The 27,429-nt window shown below is 39.7% G+C and overlaps 1 protein-coding gene across 11 annotated transcripts in view; it reads right to left on the reverse strand.

Moving 5' to 3' along the window:
- ANO4 (anoctamin 4) overlaps window positions 1–27,429 on the reverse strand; it is a 439,368-nt gene that overhangs the window by 202,970 nt on the left and 208,969 nt on the right. For 6 of the 11 annotated variants that reach the window (XM_070370271.1, XM_070370269.1, XM_070370273.1 and 3 more), the window contains 2 exons: window positions 26,008–26,199; window positions 6,905–7,009 (listed from right to left, as the gene is read on the reverse strand). In XM_070370271.1, the coding sequence (XP_070226372.1) occupies window positions 6,905–7,009; window positions 26,008–26,199 (297 nt within the window). The remainder of the gene's footprint in view (window positions 1–6,904; window positions 7,010–26,007; window positions 26,200–27,429) is intronic. The other 5 variants (XM_070370274.1, XM_070370275.1, XM_070370277.1 and 2 more) reach the window with 3 other exon arrangements.

The raw sequence follows: 27,429 nt of genomic DNA on the forward strand, positions 1-27,429 counted from the left end.
AAACTTGACACAAGGGCTAGCAAATAGGAGGTGCTCAATGCCCATTTTAAAATAAATAAAAGCTAGCTTAAGATTATATCAATTGCTTTTTTCCCCCCTTATTCTAACTACCTCAGTGCCATTACCTGCAAGAATGTGTTTTTCTCTTGAATTCAGAGGTCAAATAGGAAGGAAGTGGGAAGGGACTACAGTTTATTCAGAGCTGACTGTGTATGAAGAATTGTGAGGTCTGTTTTCTCCTTCAATCTTCAGAACACCTTGCAGGACAGGTTAATACGAGAAAGAAGCCAGGTTCAAAGATGCTAAGTATGCTCACACAGCTCATAAGTGACAGAGATGAGTTCCAACCCAGTTCTGACTCCCAAATGCAGGCTATTTCCAGCCAGCTCCTTGTTTTTGTGGAAGGCATTCTACTCTTCTTAAATCCTGTTTGGTTTTCAAGAACAGGAAGTCATTTCACCAGCAAACAATTATCTTGTCACAATTTTAACACTGATCTGAATCAAGCTAGACTTCACAGCTGTACCCTGACAAATCAGACGCTTTTAAAAATTTAACGAATAGATCAAATTAAATGCTTTTAAAAATCCAGGAACACACACAGCAGCACACACAGCTTTGAGCCACTGGAATTTTAAAAACCAAACACTGCTTTGCATTTATATGGCACTAGTAAGCCTAGGACCCTCTAGATGTTCATTACTCTTCAAATGATTTTGATAACAGCCCTAAGGCAGAGGCTACCTGGTAAACCAAGAAGAAGAGGGTCTAATTTAGAATATTTAAAATAGATAATTGGAAAAGACATAAATCCTTCCTTAGCTGGCTTTATTCCTTTCTAATAGGCCAGTGGTTTTCAAAGTGTGTTCCCTGGAATCCCAGGATTCTTTGGAAGAACTTCAGGGGCCATGGAAGGGGCAAAAAGGAAACTGAGTGGGGAAGTCCTACACCTTTTACCCCCCACCAACTCCAAATAGCTCAGTTATCTGTCCTAAACACTGATGATATACGTAAAAATATATTAGGGACAAAATGGCACCCCACTCCAGTACTCTTGCCTGGAAAATCCCATGGACAGAGGATCCTGGTAGGCTGCAGTCCATGGGGTCGCTGAGGGTCGGACACGACTGAGCGACTTCACTTTCACTTTCACTTTCATGCATTGGAGAAGGAAATGGCAACCCACTCCAGTGTTCTTGCCCGCAGAATCCCAGGGACGGGGGAGCCTGGTGGGCTGCTGTCTATGGGGTCGCACAGAGTCGGACACGACTGAAGTGACTTAGCAGCAGCAGCAGCAGGGACAAAATAATAGATTCTGCAGCTTTAAAAAGTTTGGATACCTCCACCAGTGTATTGGGCAACAATTAAACGGGTATGTTAACACCTCCCCAAACAAAAACTGGGATAAGAAAGCTGGAGTCCTAACAGTTATAGATCTGAGAGCTGGCATTTTTTTTTTTCTGCCTGAAAAATTTACTTGAAATACTTTAAGATTCACAATGTCTTAAAAAAAAAAAAAACAACAAGAACACAAGTCATGAGATTTTTTTTTAATGTGTGGTTATTAAATTTTTTTCCATTGGCATTTCCTGGCTTTGTAAAGATACCGTTTTTAAAACAGAGCATACACGACAGCATGGGGTACCCACAGCACACTCTGTAATGGGGCCAAGATCATTAAGCTGCTCCCAAGACAGCATGTTTCTTACGAAGAGCTCTTCACGCAGCTACTCCATTCTAAAGAATAGACAGACACTTTGGTCATTCTATAATAAGGAGTCTAATGATGGCACCTCTTTCAACCCTGCAAATGCTATTTAGAGAAGAACTGTGTACCTAATCCAAGCTTTGCTCAATAGCCATGGTTCCCTTTTCACAACTAGAAACAAGGTCAGTGTTGTTCTGCATTAAAAATCCTAAAGTCTACTGACCATAACTGCCCCTTCTCTGGAAAGAACATGAGCTTTGGATTTAGACAAGCCTGAGTTCAAACACTAGTCCTCCCACTTACTATTCGACTGGATTCTGTAACTTGTTCAAGCTTTAATTTAAGTGGGAATAATACAATGTACCAGAGAGGACTGTTGCAAGGAATGAAGACAAGGTGGCCACCAGTAAGTCCATAGTGCTTACTGTGTGCCAAGCACTAAGGGCTTTGCATAGATCGTCTATAACTACCTCCCTTTCACTGATATGGAAATTAGGGCAAAAAGAGTTTAGGACTAAACAAAATAATACAGGTAGTTGCCTTACTTGATGTCTAATGGCTATCAGTTCCTTCCTCTCCCTCATCTTCCCCTTTGCAACAGCATGGCCATATGAATTAAAAATACAATGGTAAATCAGGGTTCAAGAAAGTGGATTGAGAATGACTCACTGGATGTCACTGAGAAATGACTCAGTCTCCTCACCCACAGAGCAAGAGCATCACCAATAAGAACAGCTTTATGACTGCACAGGGACACTGCAGGCATAACGGTCTTCCCTGGTAGCTCAGCTGTAAAGAATCTGCCTGCGATGCAGGAAACCTAGGTTCCATTCCTGGGCTGGGAAGATCCACTGGAGAAGGGATAGGCTACCCACTCCAGTCTTCTTGGGCTTCCCTGGTGGCTCAGCTGGTAAAGAATCCTCCGACAATGTGGAAGATCTGGGTTCAGTCCCTGGGTTGGGAAGATCCCCTGGAGAAGGGAAAGGCTACCCACTCCAGTATTCTGGCCTGGAGAATTCCATGGGCTGTATAGTCCATGGGGTTGCAAAGAGTCCGACATGACTAAGTGACTTCCACTTCACTTCACAGCATAACAATCACCCAATAATCCTTAAAGCCTCCCAGTTCTCCTTCCAAACACTTTGCTATTTGCTCTCTTTCCCTCCCAAGTAGATTAGAATCTAATGGATTATATCACAATCAAGTCTGCCGGGTATGAATGCCACTTAAGAGTCCCCAGAGTCTGTATAGTGTTGGTCTTCTATATCCATGGGTTTCCCATCTGAGAATTCAAAGAACCCGTCTGCAATGGACAGCTTCATTTCAGTCACTGCTGGCATTCCCATGCCTCACCCTCAGATATCCAGAACCGCACAAAGGTCCCAGAGGTTTTATAAACGGCAGAACATCTACTGGGATGACTCAGGTCTCCATGCCATACTGGCTACTGCTGAGCTGCCCCCTTTGCGAGTCTACAGTGGAATTCAGTCACTAAGGCGTTAACAAAATTGACTGAGCAAGGGGGCAGCAGAAGATGAGATAGATAACATCATCGACTCAGTGGACATGAGTCTGAGCCAACTCCAGGAGAGAGAGGAAAGGACAGACGAGCCTGGGGTGCTGCGGTCCATGGGGCTGCAAAGAGTTGGACATGACTTAGCAACTGAACAGCAACACCCACACTCCACACTCTGCTCAAGGTACCAGGTATATGACAAAGAAACAGGACAATGAGACTCCTGCTTTCCCAGACCCTCCGAATTCCCTGATCACTGAAGGATCTGTTCCTCCTCAGGCTGGAGAATCTCAGTCGTGGTTGGCAGTTCAGGTGGCCCACGCAGTCGCCCAAGGCACCCAACACAGCATTCTCTCTCCTCCCACCTGCCTGCAAGACACCATGCTGCTTCTGCAGGATCTCATCTCCTCTCTCTGCCTCCTCCCCCCCTTCCTCTCTCCTTCCCTCTCCACCTACCTAAGCATCAAGCACTTAGAATCTCAGGCTTTCAGATACCAAAAGGCAGGAAATTTAGGTAACACAGAACTCTGTTGAAACAAGGGACTTGGCTGCTATGTTGGGATGGGGAATGAATGGCGAGAATAAAAAGGGAGGGAAAAATAACATCAATGAAAAAATACACACTCAAAACAAATATCCCTTTACATTAGACCACCAAATATAAATGCTTTCCTACTACAAAGTAACTAGGTTGCTTTCATTTTGAATAAGACAAAATTTTTCCTGACTTGAACTGTACACCAAAAAGGTTCACCACTGCTTTAAAGTATTCTGCCTAGCACAGTGGCTGGCATATGACAGGTGAGACGGATACAAGAAAGGATGGATAAAATAAGTCTTTCCTTCCTTATAAGCCATACATCTGATATGAGGGAAGTTGAAAAACAACTTATGGATGGTTAGCCACTCTGAGACATCTTGTTTTGAACAGATGAAGCTATACTTAGGGCATAAGCGACAGGAAAATTTGTAAATGTATTTTACAACACAGAAGCATGGTGAAGGAATTCTTGCATCAAGATGTAACACAAGAATAAAACTGTAAAAAATCCAAAGTAGTTCACTTTTTCCTAATCATTAGTATTTCACTTTTTATTTAGCACAACAAGGGCTGACACACAAGGAAATACTGACTCTATCATATATTAATCGTATAGCCTCGGGATGTATATGCACTTTTAAAATGAAGACAATAGTATCTACTATTACTTATGGCCATTTTAATAATGATAAGAGAGAGTCAAGGGAGCGCACTTACCATGATGGCTGCTAAGACACTGAAGAAATATTTGAAACCTGTGTGTATGCGCGCGCACACACACACACACAGTGTTCTAGCCCAATCTTGAAGATCATACAAATCATACAAAAATGTCCACAAAATCCTAAGAAACAGTGAAATATTTCCATTATCCTGTTAATCCCAATTAATATGTTTGTAGTAGACAATGAGTTTTACTGATGTTCAAATCCTATATTTTCTTTTACATTTTTTATATGTCAGTCTCTCAAAGATTTCTATAAATAATCATCTAAGGCACAGTCCCTTGAATAACCACACTATGTGATTTTAGACTCAGAAATTTCAATGACCTGGTTAGACATCTGAATTGTATTTGGAATCTCTAGTTAGAGACTGAAGGTAGATAAATGGCCGAAATCTTTCTCACCAGAAATGCCCCAGACTGTGTGGGTAGCTTCCCAAACCTACTTAGCATAAAACTTTGCTTTTTAAACAAGAAAATAAACAGATTAAATTCTCAAACATTGGAAGATTCTTAAACCTATAAAAATTGTGTTAAAATGAAATAATATTTCCTTTTTCTTACTTTTAAATTTAAATATTAAACTCACAAACTTATACTCTTCTGTTCACAGAGGGATCACCATTCTAAACTATAAAACAGTTAACACCATAAAGAAGTGAATTTTTACTAAGATGTGCTAACAAAAAATACTATAAAAATTGTTTTATGAACACTTAGTTCACTTTGACAGAAGCTCATTCAGCCCTAAAAAAGTTCAAGTTCATTGCCTGCACTTGCACAGATGCCAACATTCATCATTTATTAGAAAATAATCCTTTCAGCAACGTGTAATCTATCATCTTTCAATCAAACGAAGTAATTACATAATTTTATAACTTTCCGTGAAAAGTTAATTTCTCTCCAATGTCTACTAATTTGATTTTTATTCTCCTGGGGAAATTTTTTCTCTTTTATTCAGCAACCGAGTATGAAGGGATTCCCCCCTCCAGAACAAATACTTGGTCCTTTTAAGTTTTCATTAAAAGTATTTCTCTTGGAAGTAGTCTTATTTTCAATTCCAGGTTCCTTCCCACCTCGGTGTTTACTGAACACATTTCTGAAAGAATTAAAGGAAGGTGGAGACCCTCCTTTCTAAGTTGGTCTCCACTATTTATCTTATTGACATTGGCACTGACCTTCTTCCATCCTAAACTGTCGTATTTGTGAAGTGGATATATTAATTATCTCGTAAGATGGGGGAGGTAATTTAATGACAAAAGAAGATAAATAGAATTAAAATGCTTAAAACTGTTCATAAGAAAATAGAGAAATAGAAATATAATTTAGAAATCTATATTTCATTGCAGAAAAATGCAATGTCACAAAACTCAAAGTAGCAAAAAATGCAGATCTGAACCCTTCAAATCCAATATTAAATAACACTATTTGATATTGAAAGAGGAGCATAATTACCAAGAATTAGAGCTCTGTTAGTGAAACACAAATGTTAATAAGTTAGTTTGTGATACCACATCCCCCACCCTCAATGCTAAACCTGTAACATGAGCAAATGTATTGATTATGAGAAAGTTCTTGGTGAAAACTATGTAACACAAAATAGAGGAAGAAGAGTAAACACTGATTAATCAAAATGCTTAGAAAAGAGGAATTTACTTCTTGGTCACAGCACTGCATCAATGACTTCATATACCCATTTTGAAGAATAAAGTCCTGATTCTGGTTTACTGCATCAACACGCTTCCTACTACTGATACTTGAGTGAAGGAATATTATTCTGGTGTCTTAAAGATTTTTCTTTGATTATGATTAATCAAGGAATCTAAAAAAGTATAAGGCCCAGTAATTTACTAAATAGTATAGCATACTAGAAGGCAATGGCACCCCACCCCAGTACTCTTGCCTAGAAAATCCCATGGATGGAGGAGCCTGGTGGGTTGCTGTCCATGGGGTCGTGAAGAGTTGGACACGACTGAGCAACTTCACTTTCACTTTTCACTTTCATGCATTGGAGAAGGAAATGGCAACCCACTCCAGTGTTCTTGCCCGCAGAATCCCAGGGATGGGGGAGCCTGGTGGGCTGCTGTCTATGGGGTCGCACAGAGTCAGGGACATGACTGGAGCGACTTAGCAGCAGCAGCAGTGGCAGCATAGCATACTAAGATTTTATAACCCCTCTATGGTTTCCCACCAGGCATCATCAACAACCCCAGTACTATGTGGCTCAGTTTCACAAATCGAACTGGCATTTTACTAACCATCTCTCTGGTCTCAAAATTATTTTACACAGTATCTCCTTTAAGACATCATTTTATTTTAAAGCTTGGCATCTAAGGTTTCTAGTTTTATTACCCCTCCCAAGTATTATAATAGTTTCTCCTTTCATGGTGAATTTAAAATTGGAGTGAAACTTACTTTCTTGTATTGCATTAAGAATCTCTGAAAAGTCCACATCACTCCTTGGCCCGTCAGGTAGTATTTGCATATCCAGCTGGTAGCTTTGCAAATCCACACCTCCTTCTAGAGAAACGAAAGATATTCTTGGAGTTTGCACTGGTTATCAGACAGCCCAGCATCAGGGTCCCAAGGAGAAGTAATGTCAAAATCTAAATGAACAGCCAACAGCCAGCTGGTTTGCCAATGGATCCTCCCACTTGGACAAATGACTTTTTAAAAATGAGCAACATTATCAGCCATTTGCCTCTTATGGGACCAAAAAAGTTTAATTGTATTTCCAAGGCAAAAATAAGGCAATTACTTTATTAAAATACCACCTACTTCATAGAATTTATGGATGATTTCATGGGTGGGGAATATAGCATGCTGACCTCCACCCAAGGACACTTTAAATTATTCTCAGCTTCTAACATGGTTAAAACAGAACATTACACACTAACACTTTGTGAGACCATTTTCCTTAAAATGATAGTAATTTATCCAAAAGACAGGATTCAATATTCCTGATATCACAGATAAAAGGTATCAATTTTTTCACAGTTGGACTTCCCCTGCTATTATCATTTCCTTTTCAATTATACCAGAATATTATAATTTGTTCTGTGAAGTAGTTAAGGCTCTTGAACTTGGTTTTCCAGATGTATTTTTGGTGTGTTCTAAAGAAAGAAATTTTTTTATGTTGCTCTGCACACCCATAGATCCCTGAAGGAAGTCAAAGAAACTAAGATATCAAAAAGTAGCTTTATTGTTAACAATAAACCTCTAAATGCTTCTTAAAATAAACGGTAAGAATTGGATGAGTCTGGAAGGGCTAAACATCAGTGCTAAAATAAACAGAGAGCCTGATAAATAGAATGGGGCACACTCTAGCTTCCAAAATTTTTGTATGAAATTCTTTCATAAGCCCAGTAATTATTCTCAGCTTTGAATTAAAACTTTAATTATATCCCTAAAACTCAAGAAGAATAAGACATAGTTACTATCTTATAACAACATTCATTCTGGGAGGGAAATGGACACAAGTAATTATAACGGGCTTCCCTGGTGGCTCAGATGGTAAAGAAAAGGCCTGGAATGCAGGAGACCCAGGTTCAGTGCCTGGGTTGGGAAGATCCCTGGAGAAGGAAATGGCAACCCACTCCAGTATTTGTGCCTGAAGAATTCCATAGACAGAGGGGCCTGATGGGCTACAGTCCACGGGGTTGCAAAGAGTCAGACATGACTGAGCAGCTAACTATAATAGAAAGGTGAGTTTTAGGAGGGCAGGGACTTTTGTCTGCATGCTATAATCCATCACTTAGAACAGTGTCTATTACAACTAATGTAGATGGAACGAATTAACAAGGTTATGCAGTACTTATGAAACAAAGGCAGCAGAGCTACACAACACATAAAGCTATTAAGCTCAGATTCTGCAGGCAGACAAACCAGCATTCACATTCTTCTTTAGGAAACCCCGAATCTCTCTAGATCTTAGTTTCCTCATTGATGAAACAGGGGTGATAGTAACAGTTGCATGGAACAGCAATGAAGACTAAATGAGCACTCAGTAAATGGAAGCCATTACTCTTTTCTTTTTAGAATTTTATTTATATGTTTATTTTTGGCCGTGCTGGGTCTTCAATGTTATATGGACTTTCCTGCATGGGCCATTACTCTTACCATCCATTATGTTTATTAAAGCAACTACAGGTTTATTAAACTATAGATTTATTAAAGCAACTACAGGTAGTTCTTTTAGGTTTCTACAGAAACTATCTAGCTATTGAGGAATGAGAAGGAATCCATAAGTCAATTATTTGGGACCAGCATGCATTTAAGTGATAATCCAGCAATGCAGACATAGCGGTGAATTTTTAAGTGCGTGCGAGCACTTGCCTCATTACAAAGTCTGAAGCTACCTGTGAGATTAAGCTTCTCAATAGAAAAAACAAAGATGTATTCCTGCTGGTCTAGAATTTGAATGCACTATATGCTTTCTTCCCTCTCATGGTCAGCTACCTTGAATAGGGAGGGAAAAGTTCTGATGCTTTTCAGCCTCTGCTTAGGCTAATCACTGTGCTCAGTAACGAGAGACCCAAAGACCTCACAGTGACACTGACAGAAAAAAAAAAAAAAAAGAATATTCAGTACTACTTTTCAGCCAGACTCTGTGCCACTTACTTTATTATCTCATTTAGTTTTCACTCTAACCTTGAAAAGGAGATGCAGTAAGAAATAATAATTTACCCAAAAATGTTACTAAGACACAATACCAACGCATGCTCTTAACTAGTCTTTAAAACTACTCATATCCAAGCAGTCATAAATACAGGCTGCTAGAAATGAGAACATTTAACACTTTTTACTGGATTCCAATAGTTCAGGATATACCAATATTCAGGACTTTGGACCAGGACCAAAGTCATTACATAACCTAAGAAGCAAATGACTTCTAAAAGTAAACTGATAAACAGAAGCCAGTTTATTTACCTGGTATCTGTCATAGAAGTTCATAAACTCATCATGTAGTAGTTGTGACTATTAAATAACTATAATTTTTCATAACTAAAATTCCATAATTTTGAATAAATTTTTGTTAGAGGACAGGTAGGAGCATCAGTTCAGTTCAGCTCAGTCGCTCAGTCGTGTCCAACTCTTTGCAACCCCATGAATCGCAGCACGCCAGGCCTCCCTGTCCATCACCAACTCCCAGAGTTCACTCAGACTCACGTCCATCAAGTCAGTGATGCCATCCAGCCATCACTTCCTCTGTCGTCCCCTTCTCCTGCCCCCAATCCCTCCCAGCATCAGAGTCTTTTCCAATGAGTCAACTCTTCGCATGAGGTGGCCAAAGTACTGGAGTTTCAGCTTCAGCATCATTCCCTCCAAAGAAATCCCAGGACTGATCTCCTTCAGAATGGACTGGTTGGATCTCCTTGCAGTCCAAGGGACTCTCAAGAGTCTTCTCCAATACCACGGTTCAAAAGCATCAATTCTTCGGCGCTCAGCCTTCTTCACAGTCCAACTCTCACATCCATACATGACCACTGGAAAAACCATAGCCTTGACTAGACGAACCTTTGTTGGCAAAGTAATATCTCTGCTTTTCAATATGCCATCCAGGTTGGTCATAACTTTCCTTCCAAGGAGTAAGCGTCTTTTAATTTCATGGCTGCAGTCACCATCTGCAGTGATTTTGGAGCCCAGAAAAATAAAGTCTGACACTGTTTCCACTCTTTCCCCATCTGTTTCCCATGAAGTGATGGGACCAGATGCCATGATCTTCGTTTTCTGAATGTTGAGCTTTAAGCCAACTTTTTCACTCTCCACTTTCACTTTCATCAAGAGGCTTTTTAGTTCCTCTTCACTTTCTTCCATAAGGGTGGTGTCATCTGCATATCTGAGGTTATTGATATTTCTCCCAGCAATCTTGATTCCAGCTTGTGTTTCTTCCAGTCCAGCGTTTCTCATGATGTACTCTGCATATAAGTTAAATAAGCAGGGTGACAATATACAGCCTTGACGTACTCCTTTTCCTATTTGGAACCAGTCTGTTGTTCCATGTCCAGTTCTAACTGTTGCTTCCTGACCTGAATACAGATTTCTCAAGAGGCAGGTCAGGTGGTCTGGTATTCCCATCCCTTTCAGAATTTCCCACAGTTGATTGTGATCCACACAGTCAAAGGCTTTGGCCTAGTCAATAAAGCAGAAATAGATGTTTTTCTGGAACTCTCTTGCTTTTTCCATGATCCAGCGGATGTTGGCAATTTGATCTCTGGTTCCTCTGCCTTTTCTAAAACCAGCTTGACCATCTGCAAGTTCACAGTTCACGTATTGCTGAAGCCTGGCTTGGAGAATTTTGAGCGTTACTTTACTAGCATGTGAGATGAGTGCAATTGTGCGGTAGTTTGAGCATTCTTTGGCATTGCCTTTCTTTGGTAGGAGCATAGGAAGTCACAAAAGAAGCAACATAAAAAGGCATTCGGATCAAAGTCTGTCTTTAAAGAATGTTAAAGACATGGAAAAGAAAAAAATGAAAAAAGTAGATACAAGCATACAGATAAATATATAGATGTCTCAAGTATACAAAAACCACACTTTTTTATCTGATTAGAAAAAGGAAGAAATATTCCATTGGGTACAAAAGCTCTCTGAGCTGTGAAATGATGGGTATTTTTTGTTTTATTCATTATCTTTCCAATGTTTTTCACAATAAGCAACATATTTTAGTTTTAAAGTTATTTAAAAATTCAGATTGTGGCAGTAGAGGATATTCAGCATTTAAAATTCAGAATTCAAGACAAACTATGGATGTTAAACCATTAAGGGACTAATTTAATAAGAGATTTTCTGAATTACTATAATTCTTAACCTGTGTAAGTCAAATAGATCTAAATTATAAGATGTAACACTCTCTTCATAGTAAACAGGATTGCATTTAGAATCCCTAAAATACAAGACCTTTTTATTCCTTTGCTCTCAAAGGAATACAAAGTACACTTTCATAAAATATAATACTGTGGAATTTCTGGCAGTAAGTCACTCACTAAAGTCTAAGATGATGAAATAGGGAATGCTGTAAAATAAGAACTTCTGTAACCTTTCCTAAATGGAGAGTGATCACTGTACAAGGATATCTTCAAATGAATCCTTCAAGGTGACAATCTTCATCTTCAGCACATACTGCCTAAGTGAAACAAACTGAATAACTTCAATATACAGGAAGCTGTGTGTCTACTTTGGACTTCTGATATTTAATTATTTATTGCTAGTCCTGTAGCACTGGTGGATTTCTAAAAGTTGAGAACTGGACTCCTTCCTATGGTCACAGATGTCTCTGAGTCAAAACACAAAACTGAAAAAACTAGGCAAGAGGGTGAAGGTGTCATGATTCCAAACTGAAGGGCCTCAGTAACTGACATGTAACTAAGTCAATCCCAAGAAAAGTAAACAAGTTACCTTCTAGAGGGAAGCTAAAAACATACCTGAAGTTGTGGAGAACCTACTAAACAATTTCTAGAAATCAAAAGTAGCTACAAAGTTCATGTGATCTCCAAATTTGCTTTTATCTTTTCTCACACTGAATTGACAGGAGTGATTATATTCAAATCTTAACTGTGATCTGTAGTATGAATGAAGTGGGAAGCAATTTCAATAAAAAGCAACCTTGATAACACATTTAATAAAACATCTTCAGCTGAGGAAACATCTTAAAAACTCATTTTAGATTTGTACCTAGCTTACGGGGAATTTAGCTAAATTCTTATACGCTAAAGGAACTCCCCCCTCAAAGCTTCCAATATGAGCTTCTCAATTAGCAAGTATGTTGATGCCTCTCCCATCCCATCCCTGTCTATATAAATTCCTTCCACTTTTAGGACCCATCCTAAATGTTCTATGTTTCAAGCCATTTCCTGATCCTAACAAGTAAATACCATTTCCTACTCACTAAACCCATGCAGTTATCTATATTTTATCTTTCTTACAGTACATATTTTCCATAAAAAATTAGGTAAAGTATGTAGCATTGTGTAGATACAGACAAATCTGAGTTCCTAGTTCTCCCTGTCTAGGTTTCCTCCTCATTTCCAGCGCCTCTGACTACGCTGTGACATGATGAAGGCTTGGCACCAAACTGCATCCTCCTTTTCATTTCCTGCAGACCTCAAGACAAGGCCTTGAACGTATTCGTTGCTCAGTTAATGCTCTTTTACTACAATTTCACGTGACTAGCAACAGCAGTAGATATAGACTAAGAACATGTCCCAGTTTTCCCCTCTTGTCCACAACTTTAACACCTCTTGATAGTCATCTATAGATGACTATGAAAGGCATATTGTAAATCATACATTTGCTCTTTTCAGTAAAATCTTTTAAAATTTTTGTCAAATAATAAGGAAAACCTTCAAATACCAAACGGCTTAGAATGAAAATCAACAATAGACAATTCTATCCCCTTTTCAATCCCAATCCCATTCCCCCAGTCCAATCCCATTTAAGAGTTTCTGTTTTTACTTCCTTTGGACCTCTCCATGGGTGTACTTGTTGTTTCTTGATCAATTTTATACAGTTGACTCTAGAACTGCACAAGTACGCTTATATGGCAATATTTTTTAAGAGTAAATACTATAATACTTAACAATGGTTAAATGGGATATAAGTTTGAATCCATAGATGTGGAGGAATCTCAGATTGGGAGGTACAGTTATAAATTAATTATACACAGATTAACCACCACCACAACCACATTATTTAAGGGTCAACTGTTCATTACATAGTTCTCTGCTATGATACAAGACAATATAACTTATATTACTGCTGCTACCCCTTGCCCCTCACCCACCTGTTTACCAGTTATTCTACTTTATCACCTTTGTTCAGTGGCTTTAAATCAATTACTTAAAATTCAACTTCTTTGTTCAATCAAATAGAGGTGATCTTATATTTGTAACAAACACAAGGTGATATAAAAAAGCATATTCTTCTGGAGGATTCTAACACTGGAAACTCTAGATTTACATGTGGGATATTCCACTGGTTCTAGAAAAACTTTCCATCTGTTTTTCTTCATTTATAGTGCTTACCAAACTCTATTTAGTGTACCATAAGCTAAAACACCTTCAAAACAGAAAATGCTTCATTCATGCTATTGTAAAAAGACACACAAATCCCACTCTTTGATTATTAGTGTTGCTTAACTATAAATCTAGTGATACTGCAAGATCATTCTTTTACAGAAGAAAGCTAGGCTTTGTGTTAGTAGGAATACACAGATTGATTCATCCACATTTGTCACTATAAAAGCTAAATATGTTTCCTCTAATGATTAACATGGAGTCATTTTAAGGACCCAATTCTGGACTAAATCATGAATGGAGAACATTTAGCTAACAGCAGGTGGATGTTTCTCAGGTCTAAAATGGAAATAATAATCCCATTGCTTCAGTTAGTAATGGCTGACCTTCAGCAAAATTACCTCTATGTTTCCCAGGATTGGCAAGACAGTGATCTCCTAAGTTATAAAGAATGCCTGTGCTAAGAGGGCCTAGAAACCAGAGCTGCAAAGCTCGAAATGGCAGGAATGATTTGTGCAGAAGTCTAGGCAGGGCTCCATGGGGGTCTTCCAATCTCCTAGAGGCTGAGGTCTGTTGCTATGACAACAGGGACTCTTGCAGAGAAAGGCAAGAGAGAAACTCAGGATTAGGAGGGGTTATAGAATAGAATAGAAACCATGCTGCTTTCAAAATCACTATAATGTTGCTTACTCTCTTAACTTGCACAATACATATACAGAAGGGCCTGCGATGAATGTATGAAGCAGAATGGCCTCGCAAGACAACAAACCTCATGAGAGCCAGGGCTCTGTCCACCTTGGACATCAGTCTCTAATCTCTAACTCTGGGAATTAAGTAAGCACAGCAGAAGCTTACTATTAACTATCTATCTACCACAACTACGATCTTAGGTTGGGGTAGGGCTGACGTCATTGGTTATAGTTGTATGATCTTGAATTAGTAGTTATTTAAATCTCTCCTAAATACAAAACTATTTGAAATAGCCTTGTGCAGAAGATGCAGTTCTAAATTCTATTAAAATACAATACTCTTCCCAGAAATAATTTTCTTTGTGTAGCTTTTTTTCATTCACTTTGTATGTTTAAATGGTTGTGAAAAGATTCTTTAGAAAATTCCCTCTAAATGTATTCATGCTCCTGCTCAGTGGTATCTGACTCTTTGCCACCCCATGGGCTATAGCCTACCAGGCTCCTCTGTTCATGGAATTTTCCAGGTAAGAACACTGGTGTGGGTTTCTATTTCCTACTCCAGGGGATCTTCCCAACCCAGGGATTGAAGCCATGTCTCTTGTGTCTCCTGCGTTGGCAGGCAGATTCTTTATACCATTATGCCACCTGGGAAGCAATAAATGCATTATATAGGTCAAAATATGTGCATATGTACCTCAGCAAAGGGGGAAAATATACACTGATGGAGAAGAATTTGGCATATATTTTTAGAAAACAATTTTGTTACTCAGCAAATGATAGCAAGGAGCACAAATCCCAAAGCCCACATTTCAAGGCTCAAAATAGCTTGTTTTCCTAAGCACCCCTCTATTTACTAAACTCACATCACACATTTAAAAAATACTTTAAGAGGATGTGATTCAAATGAAGGATGATTAGTGTTATTTCTGAACCACCATTTAGAAAGACACCACATTTACCTTCAAGGCAGTGAGAAATAAAAGAGTTTCAAAGTAGCTGGTTTTTCTCCCACATATTCTCAAAACCACATGGAAGATCTTATCTTTCAGTCACACCAAAAATCCATCCCACAAACAGAAAAATAATTATGTATTTTCACCCCAGCTTGAGATCTATTCAAGAAGAACATTCAGATTCCTCAGGCTCAATAAAGAAGTTTCAGGCATAATTCTCAGTAAAATGTTTGTTTCCAGATAAGGTGATGAGAAAACACTAAATTTCACATTCAACTATTTTCATCCTCAAGAAAAAACCATTGGCTCAGTGGGGAAAAAAACACTCCTAAGAAACTGAAGACAAAGGTTTTAGCTAAAGTCCATCGATGACTAATTTGTACTTGTTGGTCAAGTAACTTCATTTCCTGAGCCCAGTGAAATAGGGCTAATTCTGCCTCCCAGACTGCTGTGGGAACTCAAACAATGGAGCATTACCTAACAGAATGTGGTGGTATCATGATTATTATTGTGGTCAAGATTAACCAGATGATTATCCTTTCCTAATTTTTTTTCCTAAAGAATGAATTGAATTTTGACTTTCATTTTGGCAGAATAAGAAATAAGTCAACGAAGAGACAAATCTTTCTTGTCTGGCTTTTTTCAAATCTCTCCTTAACTTCTTTTCTTTTTGTCTTTTCTCCACAGCCTCTGATACTGAAGTTAAACAGAATATGAAAGGTACTTGCTGAGTTGATTCTGTTCCCTAACTTGAGACCAGGTCTTGATATGAGAGCCAGAAAGTAATCTTTAAAACTCAGGGAAACAGGAAGGAGTTTAATAATATTGGAACTAGAAAACGGGAAGAGGAAATGAGAAAGGTCCTAGCAACTACACTCCAATAAAAATTGAATTTAAGAAAAAAGAAAGGTCTAATGTGAAAGTGAAGTCACTCAGTTGTGCCCGACTCTTTGCAACCCCATGGACTGTAGCCTAACAGGCTCCTCCGTCCATGGGATTTTCCAGGCAAGAATACTGGAGTGGGTTGCCATTGCCTTCTCCAGGAGATCTTCCCGACCCAGGGATTGAACCCGGGTCTCCCGCGTTGTAGGCAGATGCTTTACCATCTGAGCCACCAGGGAAGCAACTACACTTCAATAAAAATTGAATTTAATAAAAAAGAAAGGTCTAATGTAGAGTAGAACAAGAAATATGCTAGAAAGTGGACCATCACTGACATATTCAATAGAAAGAAACAATAACCCATTAAGGTGACTATGTGTGTTTTCAATGGAATACTATGGTCCCTTCCTTGCTACCCTAGGGTGTGAACGATTACAGGGCTTTAAATTTAAATATTCCAAAGCTTTGTAATACAAACTTGCTAGAAATACTGCTACCAAGTTGACTGAAGAAGGTAATGAATGGATCAAACCAGTGGAGTTGGAATCCTGCCTCTGACACTGGCTACATGCTTTGGGGCAAGTTATTTAAACCTTCCCTGTCCCTGCCTTAGATACCACAACCACAAAATAAGGATGACAGCATGAGGATATTAGAGGAATTAAATGGAATAATGAATGTAAATAGCTTAACAGTTTTTGAGGTTGGGAATATGGTAGCATGCTTAATGATAGCTGTAATTACATTATTGTCAAACATTTAATACCCTTTGCATACAGAAAGTATAATAGTTATTCTAGCTCACTGGAAACAACAAAATCCTAAAGTTTCTCTCCTGTGAAATCAACTTGTACCAGCATTTAAATACCATATCTATATAAGGGGGAAATGATCATGTATAAAGGGGGACAGAGCTGCTTAGGCTTTTCAGTTCAGTTCAGTCGCTCAGTCGTGTCCGACTCTTTGTGACCCCATGAGCCGCAGCATGCCAGGCCTCCCTGTCTATCACCAACTCCTGGAGTCCACCCAAACCCATGCCCATTGGGTCAGTGATGCTAGACATTATTTTGAGAAGTAATGAAACGTATTATCAAAACATCATTTTACCAACTCTAGAAGAGAATAAGGGACAAATTCTGTGACTAATCGCATTTCTTTAGGATTCTATAATGGGCCTATCAGATAAAGAAAAAGCAATAGAAGAAAGAAGCATTTTCAATTTCACAAAGCTTCTAATTAATTCTATTTCACATGGCACAGTCATTGTACTGGGATAATTTGACCCCACACTCACTAAGCGTTACAGTTTCAAACTCAAAAATTCATAATCAATGCTTCAATTGAGTCTTCTTGACCCTTAAATGATAGTTCCAAACCTGGTGCCATTTAATACTTTAATGATTTGCCCATAAAAGGAAACAGTATTCACTAATTTTGAGCAGCTAAAAGATAAGGTCAAAATGAACTCAATACACAAGAGAAGTTTTTGAAACAATCAGAAGGAAAGACAAACCATATAAATACAAGGTGGAGGTGAACAGTTCCTGTGTCAGTGCAGCATAAAGGGAAACCATCTAAATGTTGTCCTGGCACAAGTTAACTGGGAAACTGTCCTATGGTTCAAGAACCAAGGAAGAAATGATTCTGGGACATACTGTCAGGCTTCTGAACTTTGTCTATGATGACGGCAACAACAAACATCACCACTTGCTCCTGGCACCTTACTGTGCCAAGGATCATATCAAGCATTCTACATGAATGGATTTATTTGACATAACAACGCTATATAGGGTTGCCAGATATAACACACAAAAATACAGGGAGGCCAGGTAATTTGAATTACAAATAAATTAATATTTTTTTTTATCATAAGTGTGCCCCATGCAATACTTCGGACATACATCAAAAGATATTTGTTGTTTATCTGAAATTTAACTGTGAGTCCTATGTTTCATCTGGCAACCCTAACACTGTGAGATATGTATGAATATTCTCATTGTGCTGATGAGGAGACAGATTCAAAGAAATTAAGTTATTTGCCCAAGTCTGCAAAGCTATTAGGTAACATGTGAGTTTAAAACATCTAACAACAGAGCTTGCACTGATTACTAGTATAATGCACTTTTACTATGCTCTTTCCTATATCTGGATGGCCATCATCCCACCTTACAATAGAGGTCTTAGTTGACTTTCAAAGCCCAAAATCATATGGCCTTTGATTACTTCTTAAATCTTTGTCCTTACTAAGAATGTTACCATAATTTTATTTACATCTTTATTCCACCCCTTAATACAATGAATTCTATTATAGCAGATTAAGCACAGGTCCCTGTATAATGGACATGCTTTCATATACACTTCCCTTTTGTAATGTCACTTCTATTTCATTTTGGGGAAGTGTCGTTCCCTTACTGTGTGGAGTCCGAGTGGGAGGAGAAATCAAGGGGTCCTATCTGCTGCTCAAGGGAGACGTCTCCTGTCCTATCCTTTTATCTTTCACCACTCTCTACCCAACCAAGGGAAAGGCACATGGCAAATAGGGATCTCTTCCAGGTCTTCAAAAACTGAGCCAAATGATGAAACTAAGAAAAGTGGTAAGGGTTCATTTATTCCAGAAAGTCAAATAGTTCTTTTATTGGTATCTGTTTCTTTTCCCAAGGCTAGTTCTCCAGGCTTTCCATCCATATCCTTGAAATTTAAATTTCTTCTTTGCTTGAATTAAATAATTGGTTTCAATTGTTTATAACCAAAGAGCCCTGACTGATGGTCCCTTTGGACATGACTGTGAGCTCCCTAAGGTCCATGAGTAATAGAGTTCTACACCATTCCAGCTCCAAAGAGCTACCCTTCAAATAAATATTTCTTAGGACATGGTAGGCACTCAGAAATGCTTGTAAACTCAAAGAGGGATAAATGAACTAAAATTGTTCAGGGCTGATGGCATGGAAGATCTGCAAGATTTTCTTGTTCTTTTCATGCTTAACAACCAGTCTGAGTGGGCTTTTAGAAAGCATTTTGGGAACCAAGATGATTAACTTTGTAAAAATTAGATGGATGACTTAATAGGCTTCACCACGACTAAAATGCACGTGCTGCTTCTAAGATCTATGACTCAGTGCAAATAAGAAACTCAGCTTGAGAGCTCTTCTATAATTTCCCAAAGAGAACTATGATACATTAGTAAAAATGTACACTAAACATTAGAAGGATAGAATTGAAATCATATGTATCTCAATAATATGAATTTTAAACACATATATTTTCAAAATCAGGTTTCTAACTATAATTTACTATGATTTTTCTTAATTATAATTCTGTGCTAAGGAATGGCTTTATAGTTTCAACCAATAGCCAATGCCAGTAGGATTCAAGAATCTATGATAAAATTATGATAGATAAATGCAGTGATATGTTTTTAAGGTAAAAGTAGTGACAAGATATGCTGATATTACACCATTAAGAAATATCTTTATAACATTTCTTCAAATGTTTATTACATTAATATCAGTAGTGGATGTCAAAGACTATTTTCTGCCTCAATCAAACACAAACAGAACATTTTATACAATTCTGGGCAATGTATTTCCAAAGGTGCAGCAATTAAATAAGACTTTTTCTAAGAGCAGAATGGGTAGGATGGTAAAAGAATGTGAAAACCATGTTGTCAAAGGAAGCATCGAAAAAACTAGGAAATGCTTCAGTTTGAAAATTGCTCAAGATGAGTTTTCAACCAACTCAAAGGTCATCACTAAAAGAAATATAGATTTACTCTGTATAATTTCAGAATGAAAACCTATATCCAGTGAGTGGATTAGATTCCAAGTTCTGGGCGAGGGGGAGAGAAGATCTGACCAGAGGGATCCAGAAAGGCTTTTAGGAGGAGGCAGAATAGAATTTAGGTTACATTTTGAGGAATGAGAAGGGCTTAAGAGAGATTTATGGAGGTAGGGGCATTCCAAAAAGAGGGAGGAGCTTGGACAACGGCAGAAAAACGGGAGAGTAAAAGCCTACTTGAGAAATAGTGCAGAGCTAAGGATAAAGTAGAACAAGGCAGGTTATGGAGTATATAAAAGACATTCCAAGAAAAACAGGGAGAGGTGAGTTTGTAGAGGCTTCAAACAATTGGGCTCACAACACTGTCCTTTGTTCTAGATAAGCATAAAGATTTTTAAGCAGAGGAGGATTAAAAAGTGAACTTCAGGGTGGAGAACTTCAGGGTGGTCTGGAAAAATAAGAGAGCCATTGAAGGTCCCAACTTTCACAACCTTTCCACTGGGCCTTCCAGAATTCTATTTCCACCTGTCTTTTCTCAGATTGCTCCCTTTATCTCCTTGCTCTAAGGAAAGGCTGGCTCCTCCCAGAGGTCATGGCTTCCCATAGGCTCCTTCCTATGGAACTATTTTTCTCCCACAGCCCTGACACCAAAGAATCTGGAGAAGGGAAGTATCTTCCTTGAGTCCTCAATGCCACCTTTAGACCACTGTTCTTCCCTCTTCCCTAAACATCCCCAGTCTTGACTCTGAGGTTGTTCTATTATATCACCTTTTCTCCACCATCACTGCACCTACTTGCCGCCTTCCAGATCATGTTTCCTCATTTCCTGATGAGGTTAACTCCTGGCTTTTTGTCACTCTCCCAAAACTATTCAATTTCAATGTCTATGCAGATGAGCTTTCTCAAACTCTTGCCTCTCATTCCCTGAGAATTATTTTCTCCACTGATCTTGCCCTCCATCATATTACACTAACTTCATACCCTAGCCTTGACCTCGCCATTACTAGTAACTGCAATGCCCTCCTTAATATCAGTGCCCTGCATTCTACTCTCTAATTACCCCCTCTTATCTTTTCAGCTCCTCTTCCCCTAACTTAACCTCAACACCGCTTCAACCCCTCTGGGACCTCCAACAAAGTGATCCTATCAACTATCCACTGAAACTCATGCCCCTGGGTGTCTTCACTCCCTTCTGTACCAAGCTTACATGATCAGTTGTTATCATTTTTCTCTCTAGTGCACCTCTGGTTCCCCTTCTCTTTTCCCAGTTCCTTGGCAAAATCACAATCCTGAACTAAAGACAACTCTACATATGTTTGGCTCTTCCCTGGTGGCTCAGACGGTAAAAGCCTCTGCCTACAATGCGGGAGACCCAGGTTTGATCCCTGGGTCAGGAAGATCCCCTGGAGAAGGAAATGGCACCCCACTCCAGTACTCTTACCTGGAAAATCCCATGGATGGAGGAGCCTGATAGGCTACAGTCCATGGGGTCGCAAAGAGTCAGACATGACTGAGCAACTTCACTCACTCACTCACATATGTTCTATGTTTTCACTCAAGTAGCTGAACAAGGTTAAAGGAAAACACACAACTATGGTAACTGGTCCTAGTTTAGTTTCATGACTGTGAACCTCAACTAGCCTTTTAATGTGGGCTGGCAGCCATATTCCACTGTCTACACCATCATACCATCCTCTCAATCCATCTCACTCCTTTCTCATTCTCAGTCATGACCTTCCTTCCCAGATCCGGGGGGAAAGTGAAAGTGAAAGTGGAGTCACTCCAGGCAAGAGTACTGGAGTGGGCTGCCATTTCCTTCTCCAGGGGATCTTCCCAACCCAGGGATCGAACCCAGGTCTCCTGCATTGCAGACAGGCACTTTACCATCTGAGCCACCAGGGAAGCCCTGAAACAGGGGAAAAGAACTTCTGAGACCCTCCTCACATTGCCAGCATCCACGCACTCTCCCGTCCCATTTGTTATCACAGAAAAACTCTTCATGATTCTATTGTGCGAACAGCTCTCATTTCCCTCACTGCTGCTCACATCACAAATCCCCCCATCTCCCCAGTGCCACAAATGATCTGCAGGAGATTGCTATTTTGAAAAGAAACTCTTTCGACCTCACTTCTCCCCCAGCTGCTGCCCTATTTCTTCACGATCCTTCACAGCAAAACTACTTTTAAAAAGTTGTATATATTCTCAATATCTGATACATATGCTTCCGTTCTCTATGAAACCTACTTTAATCAGGGTTTAATCCCCACCACTTCACCAAAATTGCTCTTCTCAAAATCACCATCCATCTCCACTTGACTAAAATCAGAGGCCAATTCTCATTCCTCATCTTACTTGACTTTCAGAAACATTTAACCTAGATAATCACTCCTATCTTTGTGTAAGACTTTCTTAATTTCCAAGACACATAATTTCTGGTTTATCTAGTCTTGCTGGCCAGCTTTCTTTTTCTTTCTCTGCCTTCTTTGCTGGTGGTTCATGTTGAGACCTTTTCTATTGGGGTGCAACAGATTTCAGCCCTTAATCCTCTCCCCCTTCTCCATCTGGTCATCTCTTTTCCTACCATGGCTTTAAACCCCAGTCTCTCAAACTCCAACAATGTTTATACCACCATCCATGTGGTCTCTTCAGTTGCCCACAGACTTTTTTTTTCCCCACAGACTCTTGATTTTGACCCCGTTTCTGCCTTCAAATCCTAAATTCTGCTTTCCCTTCAGCTTTCTCCATATCGGTTGATACCAATCCCATTTACTCAGGTCAAAAACCATAAAGTTGTACTTAGCTCTCCTTTCTCTCTTATTCCACATTTAATCTATCGAAATTCTGTTGGCCCAACTTTAAAATACATCCAGGATCCAAATTCTCACCACCACTTCCGCTGCCCTTAGTAAGAGCCATCATGTCTTGACTGGATTATTAATGGCAGCCTCCTATCTGATCTTCCTCCATTTACCCTCTACCCCTGTGGTCTATTCTCAAATAACAGCCAAAGTGATCCTGTTAAAAAATATGTCCGCTTATAGGATTCTTCCATTCACAACCCTTTAAGAGCTCCCATTTCACACAGGGGTCAAAGTCCTTACATGCTCTTCAAGGCCCTGCTCCATCTGACCTCACTGAGCTGATGTGTGCTTCTCACTCCAGGCTCAGGGGGCTCAGTGCTTTTTCCCAGACTGCCAGACTCACTCCTATCCCAGGGCCTGTCCACTGGCTACCCCTGGGCTGGAATGAACCTGCCTATCGACATGGCTCTCTTGCCTTCTAGCCCTTGATCACACATCTTCTCCACAATGTGCCCTACATCTTGCTGCTGCTGCTGCTAAGTCGCTTCAGTAGTGTCTGACTCTGTGTGACCCCATAGACGGCAGCCCACCAGACTTTCCCACCCCTGGGATTCTCCAGGTAAGAACACTGGAGTGGGTTGCCATTTCCTTCTCCAATGCATGAAAGTGAAAAGTGAAATCGAAGTCGCTCAGTCGTGCCCAACTCTTAGCGACCCCATGGACTGCAGCCTACCAGGCTCCTCCATCCATGGGATTTTCCAGGCAAGAGTACTGGAGTCGGGTGCCATTGCCTTCTCCGCCCTACACCTTGAGGACCACCTTATTACAACTGTAACATGCAACCCTCACCACCTGCTACCCCTCCTTTTTCTTTTATCCATAATATTTATCTTCTTCCTAAACACTTTACTATGTTTATATATCATCTATCTCCCCCGTATAGTATGTAAACTCTCTAAGAGCAGGGATCTTTGTTTCATTCACTGATGTATTCTAAGTACCTAAAGAGTGTCTGGCAACCAAACAGGCCCTCAATAAAACATTTGTTGAAAGGCTGATAGAGCAATTAGAAAGCGATTGTAATCAGTCAATTATACTTTTAAAAAGCCAGAAAAATTTTTTTAAGGAACTCTATAGTCATAGTCTGAAAACCAGCTAATGAAGGGTCAGTTCAGTCCTACCCTAAAAATTATTTATTGGAGATACAAAAATAAATATTCCAGAATCCATGACTTTAAAGATCTTACGGTGGCGAGACAGACCATTTCTAAGTATTCAAGATTATGGAACAAAATCAGGGTATCCTAGAGAGACCAGCATGAGCAAGGGTGGAGAGACATGACTCAGCATCATGTGTCTGGAGAGCTGAAAGAAAGTAAGTCTGATCAGATCTCAAGGTCTGGTTGATGTGCCAACTTGGCTAGACTAGAGTTACCAGTTATTGGTGAAGACCAATCCAGATGCTGCTGTGAAGGTGATTTCAAGTCCATCATCAGTTACCTTTAAATAAGGGAGATTATCCCACAATGAGAGAGGGGTGCTCATTCAATCAGGCAAAAGGTCTTAAAAGCAGAGCTGAGGCTTCCCTAAAGAAGAAATTGTACCTGTGGACAGCATCCTCTCCTGTGCTCAAGGCTTTTAGTCTGCCCTTCAACAGCCTGTCCTACGGATTTCAGACCTGCTTAGACAGCCCTCAAAATCATGTAAGTCGATTTTTAGTAAAACTCTAGTATAAATCTTCTGGCTCTGCTTTTCTGGTTGAACCTTGGCTGATACATTGGAGTGTAAAGTTTAAGACAGAAAGAGGCAAAAATGGATGAGAAGCACTAGGGCCTGGATTATGGTGGGCATTTGTTCCTAACATACTAAGAGTGTTGGCCGTTACCCTGGAATGAGTAGGACAAGCAAGATGAATGGCACAGTCACGGGTGAAGATGAGTCATTCTGCATTTGGTGTGAACCATGTACTGTGACAAGAGGCAAGAGGACAAGCAAGATGCTAGAGGTTGGGAAACCATCAGAGTTACCTGTGAGAGAAGCTATAGGAGAATGGAGAAAGCAGGTTGCCATGGAAGTCAGGGAATATGCTTTGGGAAGAAGTGGTGGTCCACTCTGGTTGGGTACATCAGAAGAGTCTGCCACCCACCAAATTGTGGTGAAAGCAGGTCAATAAGAAGAGCCATGATGATGTGAATGAGGCAGAAACCAGGCTGCATTGGGTTGACAAGTGGCTGGGAACCCGAGCGAACAAAGGTAGGTTACTCTTTCAGAAATCTGGCTTTGGAGGGACCAGGAGAAGTGGCAGAAGTGAGAAAAGGATGCAGTGTCAAATGAAGATGATTAAAATGAGAAGCTTCAGCCTTCTTCACAAACTGAGGGGAAAGACCAAGGTCCAGGAGAGGAGGGGTGGTCAAGGCCACTGGTGAAGGACACAGGGGAAAGCTCAGTCAAGGACAGTGGGAAGACCACCACCTCCCAACCACCAGAGGACAGAAGTGAAGGATGGGAGTAGACAGAGATATATTTGGAGATGCAGGGACCTGTAGTCTCAGGCCCGGGGGTTTCTCAGTGAGGGTAGGAAGTCAGGGTGTCAGCTGAGAGAAAGAAGATGACATGGCAAGAGAAGGAAATGATTTTAGCTGAGACTGGCTGGCCACCTGAAAGCACATTACACACAGGAATCAGGATTGGGGGAGACTTAAAATATGTGACTTTGGAATTTCCTCACAATGTGCTATTTCCATGAGTCAGAAATAGTGTTCACTTGTTTTTCCTCAGTTTTCAAAACAAAGCCTGGCATACAGCAGGCACTCAAGAAATGTGTTGAATGAATGAATGAATGAATACTTAAATGAGCCTTTCACCCAAATACGTGAGGTGGTAAATACCAACTTTGATCATTTTATCATTTTTAAGAAATCACAGGTACTTCCCAGGGCCTTGGAAATTCACATGACTCTAGCTGTCTCCCTTCACCTGAGAAAGAAACCATGAGCGAGTTAAGCCACATAACTGAGGCTTCAAAGTCCACATTTTCACCTTGACATTTTCCCTGGGCTGTCTTAGAGCAAAGTATCAAGAAACTGGCCAAACCTCTGTATTGTTTGATTCTACAGTAAACTTTTCTGAACTGAGCAAGTGTATTCACTGGAATTTTCATCTAGATTCTACCACAGTAAGTGGAATGTTGCCTTAACCTTTCTGATACTTCAAGCCCTCTTCCCTCCTATTGGTCTTGGTGACATTTACCACTGATGGAAGTGAAAAGAAGGGGGAAAAAAACTCAAGACTCTTTTTAAAAGTAAGCTTATCTGGAAGCGTGGCAGAATTAGATGACAAAAATATAGCACAGGCGGTCAGGCTGCTGCTAACCCAGGTCCCTGCTGACCCTTCCCCATGCATTACCTGGGTGGAAGACTTTGGTTCTCCCATTAGTGATTCCAGAAGAGCTCGTCTCCATTTTTACTGACCTTCTGCCTGGTGGAAGTGAGGAATGCCTGACCACGGGCAGGCGACGTGACCCTGGGCGGCTTGCCACACTTCGCCGTTGGTGGATTTGAAAACGCTTTTCAGCCCCATGAATAGATAAACTTAAACCTGGAATGAGAAATAGCACCATGATATTGAAGACGTCGGTTCAGAATAGCTAAAACACCAAATTATTTTCTGGCATAAAATCCAGAAAGCATTCAGTAACTGTTTCACATTCTTAAGGGATGGTAGTAATACTAAAATTGTGGTAGTGACTGATTTTCACATTACATAAATAACTGAATGTTGTTTCAGTCAAAAATGGACATCCTCAGTTATTGTGACAAGAGTTTTATACACAGATCCAATAAAGTTAAATATTAGAATTATTCCTGAGTCCTGAAAAATGTGCACATAATTGGCATGCTGTTGTCAGGGGCAATGAGGATTAGAAATTGTTGTGATATCTGGAATTTAAATAAAAATCAAATAATTTTTTTCAAAGTATTCATGTATAAGTCAGAATACAGACTGAACTCAGATTTATACCTCTGATAACCTTAGAATGATGTACATATTTAGAGCTATTTTATCTGGGAAATTTTCAGACACACTAAAAGTAAAAGGAATAGTATGAGGGACCCCATGCACACACCATCCAGTTTCAATAAATAAAGATCTTTCCAAAAGGCTGAGAAAACTTTCCAATCTTCACCTATTTCATTCCTTTTGTTGTTGGTTTGCTTTTTAGGTGCCAGAGTAGTTTGAAGCAAATTCCAGACTTCATGTCAATTTCATCAAAAATAATACTGGATTACATTAATTTACATCAATTATATTGATATGGATTATATCTGCTGATACATATAAACTATATTTTAAAATTCTGAGCAATCTGGGATATAACAGAGGTATGAAGAGTTATTTTTAAATTTCTCCAAGGAGGAGAGGAGGATATAACCTGGGCCAATCTGTAAATTCTAATGAATTTTAAGAAAGGATGACTCAAACCAGAATGAGGTTTAGTCAGCCAAGGAAAAAACAATAACAATGCAAAAAAAAAAAAAATACATAAAACGTGTAAGGGAGACAAACCTGGGCAGTGCCCATCCAGGCAACAGCCCCAAAGTTCAAGATTTCCAAATGCACAGGCAGATAGCACTGACACACAAATTTTCTCTCCTTTATCCACTTAACTGCCCTTACTCTGACAGTGCTCATAGACGAACTTCAGATTAGGATTTGGGTCCCAGGGCAAGGAGACAGTAATCACATGAGTGTTCCCATCTCCCTGGAAGACAGGATCCCCAGTGTAGATTAACAGCTGGTATTCTGGGTGTCCATGCATCTGCTGTT

Source organism: Bos mutus, chromosome 5, assembly GCF_027580195.1.
Source record: "Bos mutus isolate GX-2022 chromosome 5, NWIPB_WYAK_1.1, whole genome shotgun sequence".
In the NCBI taxonomy this organism is placed as follows: domain Eukaryota; kingdom Metazoa; phylum Chordata; class Mammalia; order Artiodactyla; family Bovidae; genus Bos; species Bos mutus.